Source organism: Apostichopus japonicus, chromosome 12 (genome assembly GCF_037975245.1).
Source record: "Apostichopus japonicus isolate 1M-3 chromosome 12, ASM3797524v1, whole genome shotgun sequence".
Classification (NCBI taxonomy): Eukaryota; Metazoa; Echinodermata; class Holothuroidea; order Aspidochirotida; family Stichopodidae; genus Apostichopus; species Apostichopus japonicus.
The window spans coordinates 24,451,609-24,465,730 of record NC_092572.1 but is presented as its reverse complement, the minus strand read 5'-3'; the positions used below and the strand labels follow the sequence as shown (position 1 = coordinate 24,465,730).

At 37.8% G+C, this 14,122-nt stretch overlaps 1 protein-coding gene across 1 annotated transcript; it reads right to left on the bottom strand.

Moving 5' to 3' along the window:
- Positions 1–2,289: 2,289 nt before the first annotated feature.
- Positions 2,290–12,637, bottom strand: LOC139977496 (etoposide-induced protein 2.4-like). The gene is made up of 8 exons (XM_071986846.1): positions 12,480–12,637; positions 10,317–10,524; positions 8,787–8,914; positions 6,898–7,022; positions 5,591–5,707; positions 4,752–4,863; positions 3,725–3,911; positions 2,290–2,999 (listed from the first exon to the last, which is right to left on the bottom strand). The coding sequence occupies exons 2-8, from the start codon at positions 10,502–10,504 to the stop codon at positions 2,888–2,890; spliced, it is 969 nt and encodes a 322-aa protein (XP_071842947.1). The 5' UTR covers positions 10,505–10,524; positions 12,480–12,637; the 3' UTR covers positions 2,290–2,887.
- Between the last annotated feature and the right edge of the window lie 1,485 nt (positions 12,638–14,122).

The window sequence follows — 14,122 nt, the reverse complement described above, 5'->3', positions numbered from 1 at the left end:
AATTTGTATATTGTATTAGTATGTGTGTGTGTGTGTGTGTATGTATGTGTATCGTGATATTTGATCGATATTACTGGTAAAAATTCACTTTTTAACAATGAGAAATGTTGAAATAAAATCACGCTTAGAAAAGTGACACTTGTCTGTGACATTTTCTCCTTTAAGATCTCAAGTGCTCAGGGTGTACTTAGCGACAGGCAAATTTGAAAATAATTGGAGCCTAAAAGATGGAGCAAACCTTTTTCTGCATAGATCTTAACCAACTTTTTGATATCATTTCAAAAAATGCAATGCGACCTATTTAACTTGAGCAGTCACGTTTTAGTTTAAAATAAATGTGGGGAGCTCTGGTTATCCCAGTTGGCAATTTGCTTGTGATAATAATAATAATAAGCAATAACGAGAATAGGCAGTACTGTTTGGGTTGCAAAAGTACCCCCTCATTAAAACATCCATGGTGGCATACTCCTATTAGAGTCTATATCAATCCGCTCGATTGTTCTCCTTCAGGAAAAGTGCCGAAAAGCAGCGGGAGAACATCTTTTGTGACCTGTTATCAATCATAATCTAGTTTTTTGTGGCTTGCATGTTGAAAAGCATGAATGGAAGTACATGTGGTGAGAAAATTGGGTCAATTGAGGCAATTTTAGACCCCTTTAGGCCTCCCGGGAGCAGCGTAGGAAATTTGTTTACCACTGAGTGAAGAGGTTTGTTTACAAGTGACGAAAACTTCCGGCTCGGATAGCAAAAAATCTTCATGGTCATGGTACGGAAAATTGATGGTGCCATGAAAGGCCAACTTGTCAGCTATCCGGTGATGGGTAGCGTTTAGCTAGTGAAAACTTCTATCTAGACTTAGAGACCACATTATTTTTGTGATTTAGTGTGTAAGTCAATGGGGCTTTTAATGGGCGTATGCTACCCCATACACATATCCGAGTTAATCTGTCTGCCTTCTCTAAGGCCCATCTTGTCATTGTTTGTTGTGGGTTAAGTCATATGCCTCACAGTACATTAATCTTGCATACAGTGGGACAGTATCACAATCCCACCTCTCTATGTAAACGTAATAATGTAAAGGGACAATTTGTCATGTGTATTTAAGTAATATTCGACTCTTTTACTTTTGAATTTTGATATTAAGTCTGCAGTTTCAATCAAGCGTAGAACCTTGCGACTGTGTTTAAGTGATAATGGAAGGTACCTAACATGGAGCTGAAGTCGTGTCACAAGAAAAAAACGGGAAAAAAAATTACGGTTTGCATATTTTATTCAATTTCCATAAATTATATACAACATAGCCACCATTTTCATTTCTACATCTTTCATAGTTAACATAAAATATAATAGTGATGTTTTGCCAAGGTTGAAGACAGACACATAGATATTACACACACTAATTTAAGCTATATATATTTCTGCATAGGTCAATGTCCAATCTTTTTGAAGAAGCTTTGTCAAGAATGAAGGGCAGTCAGACATAACTAAACAATACTCGAGTGGTATCACCATCACATGAAACTATTTCTTGGGATTTGTGGAAGGGACAAAGAATATTAAGAGCATATATTGAGAGATAATATTAAGAGCATAATACATTTTTCTCTGTAAGAAAGAGCACTACATGAAGCAAACTCTTTTGGTTATTTAGAAAACAAACGCAATACTACCAGTTTTGTACGTCAAACATTTTCGGTTTTCACTTTGGTAATGGCAGAAATTATTTCAGCTGTTTTTGCCTTATTTCTTGTCGTTTCTCGATTTAGACTATGAGAACAAACAGGGAGGGTCCAAAACTATTTATTTTGAGGAGAAGACAATTACATTTCAGTAGTTTGGTATCTAGACAACGTTTTTTGTGGGACCGTCATTTTATCTCTCTTTATTTTGAGCACACAGCAAGCCTACATTTTTATGCGCCAATATTCGGTAACATAAATCTAGCAAGTATTAATATAAAAACAAGGCATAAACAGATAGCTGCAAGGGTCATTTGCAAAAAATTAGTTACAAAGAGCAGAGAACATTTAGTTTATCTCTTTTTAAGCTTACAAAGAAAAAAAGAAAGCAATAATGCAAATTGGAAGAAACTACAACTAATGGCTGTCTTCAATACATTTGTAATCACTTGTGAAAATATGGTTAAGGCAGATATATGTGGCAGTTAAACATGTCCCCCCCCCCCACTGAGAGCCACTACCATCCTCTTTGCCCATCAACACAACCCTCCCCACCCACCACCCACCCCCCACCCACCCCCCATACCCCATTCCAAATCAAGTGGGTAGCCTTTGTAGAATCCTATGGTTACACAAGGCATATATATGCTCCTACACTTAATAGAGAGTAGCGGTAATTGCATATAGATGATTTGGTTCAGATTTATTCATGCCTAACGAACAATCCCAGAAGCCTCTGTTGTTGTGACGGATCCTCTCAGCAAGGGTAGTTTGATGTTGTGAATTTTTGCCTTCTTACAATCAAAATATTGCATACTACTAAATTATACATTTTAATTTGATCTAACTAAAGATTATTGGAGGTTAAAAATTCACTTTGCAAATACTAACTGCTCTGCATATTACTGAATGAAACTACTAAATTTTGTTTGAACTTAAATTTCTCCATTTGCTTGGGAAGAATAAAGGCATACTAGTCCTGTGCATTGGCCCCCCCAATGGAACACACTCCTCCTTACCTATTCATCACAGCCACCAAAAAACAAGCTTCCTGAAGGCAAGAGTTCCTGGCTAGTAGTCACATGACTTAATTGCACCAATCAAAAACTCTGCATTTTACAGCCAAATATAATATGTTAATTGCACCACTCTTGTAGAAAACTGTTCACCATTGGTCAGTCTCCTGTCACATGACTTCGCTGCACCAATCAGGATAGTCGTTCCCTTCTCCCTTTGGCTGAGTTTGGTCTACTGACGGCTGTATGAAATACTAAATTGGCGACACTGATTGAATACGAAAAAATGTGGAGAGGGTGGTTACTGCAAGAGAATAGAAAGAAAGAAAGAACATTTTGAGCAAATCACCATGAAAAGAGCGATGTTTCTTTTCGACAAAAAACGACAGCCATCGGTGCAAAATATAGTTGTTCATTTGTTGCGAAGGCTGTTAAGTCCTTGTTGGCTGTTGAGCCTTAGTTTCGTGGCACTCCTAGTTAACTGGTTCCATGCTGTAAGCACCAGTATGTATTAAAGCCACAACACCTTCTTTATCACGAAACCAGAAATGACATCGATATAATACGCAGTTTTCATACAGACCAACACAGACCGCATAAGCATAATCGATAGAACACTAAGGATGCAAATATTTGGATCAACTTCCTCGTTTCCCTAATATCATCCCGACTTCCTTTAATATACAACTGGCCTGGATTTCAGTCTCAGGAATAAATTACATCTCTTTAAGTCAACCAGCCATTTTTAAACGGTGATTGGTATGATAATAATAATAATAAATGAGACTTATATAGCGCCAAATCAGTAAACAAAAGTTACTGCTCAAAGCGCTTTACAAAGAAAGATCCCTTGGTTACACATTACATGTTTATTAAGATAATTCGGTGCAAGTTTGGTGAAATTTGGTTATAAAGGAAGTTTGAATTTTTGCTTTCCTTCACTGATTTCTCTTCTGACAGTGGTGGAAAGACGGAGAAAAGGGGGAAGGGGGGGGGGGTGTCACTGAAGGGCACCGAAAGGCAACTTACCAAGGCTGACTGGGTGGATTAGCTTCGTTGCCGCTGATTATAAACAGCGGAAAAAGGACGGCAAACACTGTCCCACTCGCAAGGAAAGACGAAGGTAGATGAGTAAGTACTGCTAGGGGAAGACCAAAGCCAGCAAAGTACGGCCAATTAGTCTCCAGGTATCGGACCCGCTGATGGACTTCCCAACCTGTGAATCCAAATTAAAAATAAACAGAGAATTAAAAAAAATATATGTATATATTTCACATCATTTGAGAAATGTTGCAGGATTATATTATTTGTTATTGTTTTATATTATTTTACATTTTTTAATATTATTTTGTATTTTTTTATATTATTCCATTCCATTCTATTCTTTAATTTAATTTGTTTATTTTTATTTTTGGGGGCTTGGAGCTCTGATGAATGGCAACTGCCTCGTCCAAACAATACTTGATGTCATATAAAAGGTAAACAGGACATACAGTACACAGCGGTGATGTGAAACCGTCATTGCAAAAACTACAATAACATTCCATCAGAACAAAAATAATTAATAATTAAATAAATATTAAACATTTGTTAGTTTTGAAGAAATTGCTGCTTCATTTCTAGAGGTCCTCCACATAAGAAGTAATAAAATATATGTTAGATATGAAATGGTGCAATTCCGAGGCATATTAATACTTTGAATGAAGTCTATAATTTACAGGTCATACATGCAAGTTTCTGTTAATGAAAACTTTTGTCAAGGTTTGGAAAGAGATGAAAGCAAGTGTATATTGGCTTGCTTTCATCAGTTCTAACCGAACACTATATTTTTTTTATAGGTTTTGGTCTGTTTTATAGTCTTCTCGTGTTTTTAGATTTTTGTGTTTGTATTTTACATACTGTTTAATTTTCGTTTTTGTGTTTTCTAGACTTTTTATTCCTTTGATTTCTCTGTCTTTTTGTTTCTATTTGTTTTAGGTTTTGTAAAGCGCCTAGAGGCCTTTTGGTATTTGGCGATATATTAAGAACTTATTTATTATTATATTATATGACTTACCCATATTGAACCACTTGTATTCAAAGGCGTACAGGCTATAGAGGAGGCAGACGTGTAATAGAGATATTATCTGTCCGACTCCAGATATCGGGATCTTGCTCACCAGCATGCTCTGGTGGACGAGATGACAGAGGCAGATAGACAATGACAGAAAATATTCAAGAGAATCCAAAAAAGATATTGCTAAATAATTGAAAACAAAAACTGTTTCATAATCAATGAAGAATGCTATATACTTAATGAGAAGAAATAACGATGGATTCTGTCCGTGACGCTGTTTAGCATTCAACTTTTTCCGTTATCCCTGACTTGCAAACCACCCTGATACCCTGGCACCCATTTTGGGGGGTTCGAGAACACACATTCTGGAAGTCTAAATCTTGCCCATTCACGTTTTCCGAAGCATTAAATGCGGAGAGGTTTATACACTCCAATACCCTGATATAGATCAAAGATGGCATTTGCTACCCACTAGTACATTGGTATGATTACATTATCTAGGTTTATGTCGGACCCAGTTTTATACTAATGGGGGGCAGGTGGGGAAGGGGGGACTTTTCCATCCATAGATTACCTTTGATTGAAAAATTCACCCAAGTCGATTAAAAGAGCTTTTACGCTACAAATCTTGTTTCACAGAGCCATGTTCAACTCTCTTCTTCTTGGAGTAACATCTCGATTGGTGACGCAAGTGCATTATTCGTTCGGCCCTTGAATGGTTTAAACTAAGCCGTCTCTTCTCCGATCATGATCTTGACCTATTGTGATATGCATTTAGACTCATAACTAATGAGGAAACACAAACAGAGAGACAATTCTGATGAAGATTAGACTCTTACCTGCAGAAGGAATATCACCTGCATTAACACACTAAATAGCAAGTCGGCGATCAGTCTGCTGAGATTTGGTAGTTGAGGGCGTCCTCTGGATTTTCTGTAGGCAGCATCAGCTATATCCTGCGATCGGAACAAAAATACACAAATTAAGGGACTGAGTCGGTAAATCAACTCTACGCTTGACGGTTCCGTAAGTCACTAATGGACTACCTTACCCAGATTATGTCACTATCGCAAATGTTAGCAAGACAAGGTTTTCTTTTCTCCATTATCATTCATTTTCGGTCTCGATAGCGTAAACGACCTTTCTGTTGGTACTAATATTGTTGCGTAAATAATTACACAACCTTTTGCCAAAAGTTGGGCACTTGCTTTTGTTAAAAACGTTACTCCACGAGGTCGTGGGTTTGATTACTGATCGGATCAAAGAAAGCTCAAGGTGGGGGGATTTAATCAGAACTCCACAATTTTCCCATCTGAAATGGTCCAGAATGAGTTAACACTGTAAATTGGATACTGCCACCTGACATCAGCCATTTGGTATTCCCCACATACATAATGTTAGCTGGTTAGCATCTTTAAGTGACTGCCTTCCAGATCCATTAACACTCCGACAGTAAAATTTGGAGGGGCAGACAGTCGCAAGGGAAGATAATTTTTTATAAAAGTTGAAGCAAATTCTGGGGTGAGCTTTCCAAAACATCTTTCTCTGCATGATGAGGATTGGATGGGTGGGGAAGAATTTTTCTAGATGTCCACAGTATTTCATTATGTGTAATAATATCAAGCAAGCGGAGATTTCATTCTCAAAGGAACTTGACTTTACACATTGATTACAATGCCATAGAATCGATTGATGATCTAAAATATGTGTTTTTTCGAGGACAGTGCATTTGTGATGAGAGAAAATTGCTTCTGAAAAGTCATTGATAACCAAAAATCCTTCATGTGGACAGTTTATAGTCTGTTTATAGAGATGACAAGACTCATTAAGGATTAGGATTGTTTGCCCCGTTGGCCTCAGTTTTCAGTTCAGATATTCTTGGTTTACAGCATGCCATAATTTTTTTCTGATAAAAATCATTATGGTTGTCATAATGTAATTTGAAACTGACATCAGAAGCTGGTGAATGTTCAAAATCTCTTTTTACCTGAGTTCCCTGAAGGGGATTTCTTCTGTCGTCAAGGTTGACGAATAGTAGCCGCAATTAAATTGGTTTTTATTTGAAGATGAGTGACCATTATTTGATTATTTCTAGCATATTTTGGGACAGACACACCGATGACCTTTCAAGGTATTATCTACTCACCTGATACCAGAGGGCGCTGACTAACCGGCTCAGGAGAAAGACAGGTAGCACCCAAAAAGCTCCAAATATAGAAGACATCAGCCAGCTGACCCAGGACCAGATCAGACCATGAGATGTATCTTGACCTACCGGGATGGAAAAAAAAAAAAATTCTATTTTCAAAGGTATACAGGAGTCAAACATAATACTCTATAATACTATGTACGATACTTATACTATTAGTTCTGGCTGCCAGTGATACTATGATACTCACCTACTATTATTCCTGGCTTACAGTGATACTATGATACTCACCTACTATTAGTTCTGGCTTACAGTGATACTATGATACTCACCTACTATTAGTCCTTACTTACAGTGATACTATGATACTCACCTACTATTAGTCCTTACTTACAGTGATACTATGATACTCACCTACCATAAGTCCTGGCTTACAGTGATACTATGATACTCACCTACCATAAGTCCTGGCTTACAGTGATACTATGATACTCACCTACTATAAGTCCTGGCTTACATTGATACTATGATACTCACCTACTATTAGTCCTGGCTTACAGTGATACTATGATACTCACCTACTATTAGTCCTGGCTTACAGTGATACTATGATACTCACCTACTATTAGTCCTGGCTTACAGTGATACTATGATACTCACCTACTATTAGTCCTTACTTACAGTGATACTATGATACTCACCTACCATAAGTCCTGGCTTACAGTGATACTATGATACTCACCTACTATAAGTCCTGGCTTACAGTGATACTATGATACTCACCTACTATTAGTCCTGGCTTACAGTGATACTATGATACTCACTTACTATTAGTCCTTACAGTGATACTATGATACTCACCTACTATTAGTCCTGGCTTACAGTGATACTATGATATTCACCTACTATTAGTCCTGGCTTACAGTGATACTATGATACTCACCTACTATAAGTCCTTACTTACAGTGATACTATGATACTCACCTACTATTAGTCCTGGCTTACAGTGATACTATGATACTTATATACTGTTAGTCCTGGCTTACAGTGATACTATGATACTCACCTACTATTAGTCCTTACTTACAGTGATACTATGATACTCACCTACTATTAGTCCTGGCTTACATTGATACTATGATACTCACATACTATTAGTCCTTACTTACAGTAATACTATGATACTCACCTACTATTAGTCCTGGCTTACTTTGATACTATGATACTCACCTACTATTAGTCCTGGCTTACATTGATACTATGATACTCACCTACTATTAGTCCTGGCTTACATTGATACTATGATACTCACCTACTATTAGTCCTAGCTTACAGTGATACTATGATACTCACCTACTATTAGTCCTAGCTTACATTGATACTATGATACTCACCTACTATTAGTCCTGGCTTACAGTGATACTATGATACTCACCTACTATTAGTCCTAGCTTACATTGATACTATGATACTCACCTACTATTAGTCCTAGCTTACAGTGATACTATGATACTCACCTACTATTATTCCTGGCTTACAGTGATACTATGATACTCACCTACTATTAGTCCTAGCTTACATTGATACTATGATACTCACCTACTATTAGTCCTGGCTTACAGTGATACTATGATACTCACCTACTATTATTCCTGGCTTACAGTGATACTATGATACTCACCTACTATTAGTCCTAGCTTACATTGATACTATGATACTCACCTACTATTAGTCCTGGCTTACATTGATACTATGATACTCACCTACTATTAGTCATGGCTTGCATTGATACTATGATACTCACCTACTATTAGTCCTGGCTTACATTGATACTATGATACTCACCTACTATTAGTCCTGGCTTACAGTGATACTATGATACTCACCTACTATTAGTCCTGTTGTGAAATGTAGAAGAGGTAGAATGGCTCCGTTGAAGGCTACCAAGCTCAACCAAAAGACACCACCGTTGAGGGCACAACACTGGAATATCTTGTGCATGACTTTATGGTCACTGTAGTAGAATCAATAAAGACAGGGTCTACAGAGAATTATTAAGGCAATTAAATGGCTTCAAGGTTTAAAATTGACAATTTTACTATGATGAATGTACGTAAGATTAGACTAGTACTTATGCGCACAACAGCTTGAGTAGAGATATAATTCCCCACTTTATGAGTACGAGTACAAGGCTCCCATGAAGCCAGCGAAGAATTTAATGTTGGAAAAAACTTCCACCCTCCACCGGGATTTGAACCCGGGCCTTCTGCTTTATATGCAAACACCCTAACCAACTAGGCTATGGACGCTGATTGTATGAGGTTCGAAACCAGTAAGGAAGGTCGTCATTCCACTGTAGGCTTTTGCCACCTGTATCGAACAATGTAAGTTTTGTTTTGGGTGACATATTTTGCTCTACTCTAAAGATCAATCATGATGCTAACCAAATTGAGAAATCATTTGTGAATCCTAAGATTGGATCTCGAAAAGGAATACTCTATAGAAATTTGCCCATTATGTTGCTATGTGACACTGGATAAATTATTCTCTGTCAGTATGACAATGGGTGCTTGGTCTTGCACTAGTATCTAGATCCATACCAGGACTCCAAAATGCTTTATTGGATGGATGTAACGTTATTCCTGTAGTGTTGACAAATAACTGGAAAAACTCAGGGCCAAGGGAATTTCGGGGACCAAGATTGGAGGAAAACCACAGGTTTTGAAGGCTTTGGAGACATATGAGTCTGGATCTGATATGGCAAACCGCTAATGTACGAATATGAGAACAGATAGATCTATGGGGGAATACAGGCTCTGATGCTAGAATACAAGTTACTGCAGGACTGACTATACCACAAACTCTTCAAGTAACACATTGGTGGATTAAGAAGGATCTATGACTAATTTGCTTTCTGTGAGATAGCCATGTCTCACAGCAAGAGGGTGAGAGGAACATCTGAATTGTGGACTGAGGGAGTAAGGGCTGAATTGTGAACAGTGGGGGAAGGGCTGAGTTTTGAGCAAGGGATCAAGGTAGGGCTGTCATGTTAGTGGCCCGGGTGAAAGGGCTGAACTGTTGCGAGCAGGGGAGGAAGAGCTGAAGTGTGGACATGGCGGAAAGGGCTGATTTGTGAACAGTGTATTAAGGACTGAGTTGTGGCTAAGGGTCCCCTCAATTACTGTATTTTAAGCCTCAAAACAGAGTCATATTGTGGAAATTGATGATACACGTAATGTACATTTTCAAACTTCTCATTATAAGGAACCTTGTTCAATGGCTGTAATTAAGGTTCATATTTTCATCAAATTTTGAGAGTGTTTCCCACCAAACAGTTCATAGAAAGATTCTGTTGATGTTATTCCATAGATCAAAATGGGTTGTATAAATATCTTAAAAGTGATAGCCTGTTTTACCTCTGTTGAATCTTTTTGGCAGGAATCGGTCGTCTCTGCTTTAACATTTCTTCTTCTCTCTGCCGATTCTTTTCTCCTTCCAATCGTGCAATCTCTGCATCCACCTTAAAGATGAATGCCGCCCCCAGTACCGCATCTCTCATACCGTGGCAGACGTCGGTTAGGAAGAGCTTGGCCGTGTCAGTCATTATGAATCATCACCTCATACCTTCAAATATCAAAAAAGAATTCAACATTAACTGTTAAATTAATGATTTTTTTTTTCCTGTTTTTAATGTATTTTTACAGGGAGTAGTGAGTAATAATCACTTAAAATCATGTTGAACAGCTGCTAAACTAATTGCTATGTGAGAATTTTTGGTACATATGACTGTTTGCATTGTTACTAAAAAAAGAAGGAGGAATTCATTTTCTATGATAATTGTGAGAAGAAGAGGGGCGGAGTGGGGGGGGGGGGGAAGGGGTATTGGTTAGTTAACAACTGTAGTTATCCAAAAGATACATATAAGAATTGCTTCAAAATATGGTTATTTCTGTTTTTCATGCATCATGCCTCAGGTCCACAACAAGTGCTATGAAGAAGAATATAAGATTTGTACATGCTACTGTAAGGTGTTGTGTTTGTAATTTCTCAATAACATAACACATTCAAAATTACACAAGGCAAGCGTCTGTCTGCAATGAAATTGCTTCACTTAAGCTTAACATGTTGTACCATCAATAATTTCATTTATGAAAGTTATTTTATGCTTTGAGGTATGAGAAAACCTTTCAGATTATCAAGGTAACTTCCTGACATACCTTTTTACATTACAATTATGAAAAGCCTTAGAAATTGTATCAACCAGATTTCACACAGCAAATATATTTATGTAGAATATCTCAGTCAATTGATTATTCCTGAGAATTGGTCCTATACACATTTGTGAAGGTACATTTTGAACTATAAGAAAGGCCAATTTTTACATGCAATTTTTTACATGAACAAAAGTAGAACTTTACAGAATTGGGTCTACAGTTATTATCACAATTAAGGGTTGTAAAAGTTAGTGGGCCTGCCTAGAGTTACCATATTTGTTTTTGAAAAGGAGGACACTGATTGGCGTCCTACACTGATCCGCGTCCTGGGGGAGGGGTCTAAGGGGAGGGGTTGGAAAATTTTTCGTTTTTCAAAGGTGCCTAGATGCAAAATGGTGCAATCTAAATCTCTAATAGGGACTCTGGGAGGTCCCAAACTTGAGTGAGTTATGGTTTGCTTGTGACTCGTGAGGCTACATTAGGGAAAACCTGTCAATTCCTGTGTGAAATTCATGAAATCCGGATGTTATTGCCAAATTAGAAAATCCACCCGGATGCCCGCGTAAGTCACGAAAAACCGGCCATGTCTGGATAAAACCGGACGTCTGGTAAGCCTAGGCCTGCAGTTACAATCCTAGCGGAAACTTCTTCCAAGGCTATTAAATTGAAACAAAACCAAACTAAGAACACATTAAGATGGACAGAACAGTTAAATTTAACAGTAACTGCTAACAGTTGTTCCCTCCATGGTTGCTATTGTCTTATTTGTAGAATGGTTAATCACCACTGCAAGATCTATGAATCATATTATTTTCACAAAGTAAAACTAGGCCTACTGATGAACCAAGACGGACGTGTGACAATTTGGAATTTTACAATACACATTCAATCTGGCTGGTTATGTAAAAGCCAATTATATTGTTTCTGTGTGCATAACTTGTCCAGCTAGCTAAAGTGACTGTAGAATATTAGTTAGGCTATGCATACACAGATAACACAACTTCTACTACTAAGTTAGGGCCTACACTACTTCTGGCATAGGTCTCACTCAAGTTTACTTTGGTTAGGACTGTATAGCTAATGCTAGTCTAGCTTTTGCTCACTATGCAGTATGTAGTAAGTATTGGTCTATGCACTACTTACTACTAGAGTCTATAGGCCTGCCTAAAGATCACTTTTTCTAACTAGGCAAAGTGGTTGAAGCCATATAGGCTATAGACCTAACCTTTTGGCAGTACTGTCTAGCCTATGCATTAAAATTATTTCGCATGTATCAATATCTGGATTACGCTACAATTTGTACAAGTACAATAACAGCGTCACTTTCAACACCGACTAAAGCATTGCGAAAGAAATGTTACTTACTAAGTCTACGAAACTACCAACATTAAAGGTTCAATTTAGGGTCGTCGATTCTTTTGATATTGGCGAACGCAAAGGTAACCAAGTTCGTGTTATTGTCAGAAATAAGATGACATGCAGTACGTTTGTACGGATTGCTGATTGATCAAAACATTACGTCACCGTAGTCGTGAAAACAAAGAGCATTCGTTCATGCCAAAGGAAATGGTCTGTAACTAACGGATACCTGTACATGCCATTAGAAAGCTGCCTTTATTGGTGGGATGTTACGTTGTTTGTGCATGTATAGTGTTGATACATAACTGGATAAAAATCAAGCGACAACGGAATTTGGGGTGAAAAAGATTGTAGGAAAAGCACGGAGACGTATGACCTTGAGAAAGAGAATCTTCCAATCTTCCATAACTGATCCGATACTTCCGATACTGATCGATCGAATTCCTTCGTAATTAATAAAGACGGGCAGGTCATTAATTAAGGTTTACAAACTAATTTATTTGGAATAAGAGAAAAGTTTATTTTCATATTTCAAAAGTGGTACTTTTTCATCAGCCAAAAAGAGCCACTTTGTCATTTAGTCACTTATACGTTTCTTATAAAAGTGTCGGTTTGTGTAGTACTGTGACTTTGGGACTGAGGGGCCGCACAGCCTCCCTCATAGAATGCCGGGCAATGCTATAATACTATACAGTTATCATTCTCAAAAGTGCGGATCCATGAAATTGGGTTTGACACCATCCCCCGGCCGCGAATTTTTTTTTCCCAAACAGGTTCTCAATTACGGAGTTTTCAGCCAATCAGATTGCTCGTGACGTCAGCATCAAACGCTTGATAGTTCGAAGACATACACTGAGTTACACAATGACACTTAATAAAGTCTTGTTACGCAGTTTCCCTGCAAACGCCCTAACTTTTACTTTTAATGCTTGGATAACATGTTGACCTCACTTATGATACATACGCTACATTCTATCGGTTTCGTGTTTACGCCATCCAAGATTCGTCAGCCGTTCTATTGAAATCGGAATTCGTTTCGTGGAATGGGTAGGCCTACACCAAAATCAACTTCACGACGTGAGTTCAGCCTTGAATGAATATACGCAAAACAGTTTGGTGTATAGTCAAGGCTTCATAATTGACGCACCCCCGTAATTGACACACCTTCAATTATTACTAGCAACGATAGAGCAGGCCACCTAAACTTTTTGCAGTCAAGCAGAATTACATATTTCATGAGTTTGAATCCATTTCAGCTATTTGATGACCAAATTGTGGAATTTTTAAGCTTTTAACACCCTTCCCCCGGTTTTGTACGCTTTTTTTTGGGCATTTGGAAATTTTGCACCCTAAAAATAACCAACATTTCCTCAATATCATGGACAACACTACTCTCTGGGACCTGATCTGTCTAAGCTTAGAGGCTCAAAGTATAGCAAACAGCATCTAAAGTCAATGGATGTATACTAAAGCCTTCACTACAGTTAGCTTATCGACGAATGTGTCAATTTAGGGGTATATGAAAGAACTTGACACGGCAGACATTTTGTGGTCAAGTTCTGCTCAATTGTACGTTGCATATGCACAGAACAATAAATATATTGAGATCATTACATTTCTGAGGAACCACACATATGAAAAACATACAG

Bases quoted from the DNA above. Each gene is read 5' to 3' on its own strand.
- LOC139977496 (XM_071986846.1), bottom strand. From the start codon at position 10,504: ATGACTGACACGGCCAAGCTCTTCCTAACCGACGTCTGCCACGGTATG. The intron at 8,915-10,316 runs GTAAAACAGGCT...ATTCTACTACAG, and splicing joins GCCAAAAAGATTCAACAGAG to TGACCATAAAGTCATGCACA. The intron at 3,912-4,751 runs GTAAGTCATATA...TTGGATTCACAG, and splicing joins ATACAAGTGGTTCAATATGG to GTTGGGAAGTCCATCAGCGG.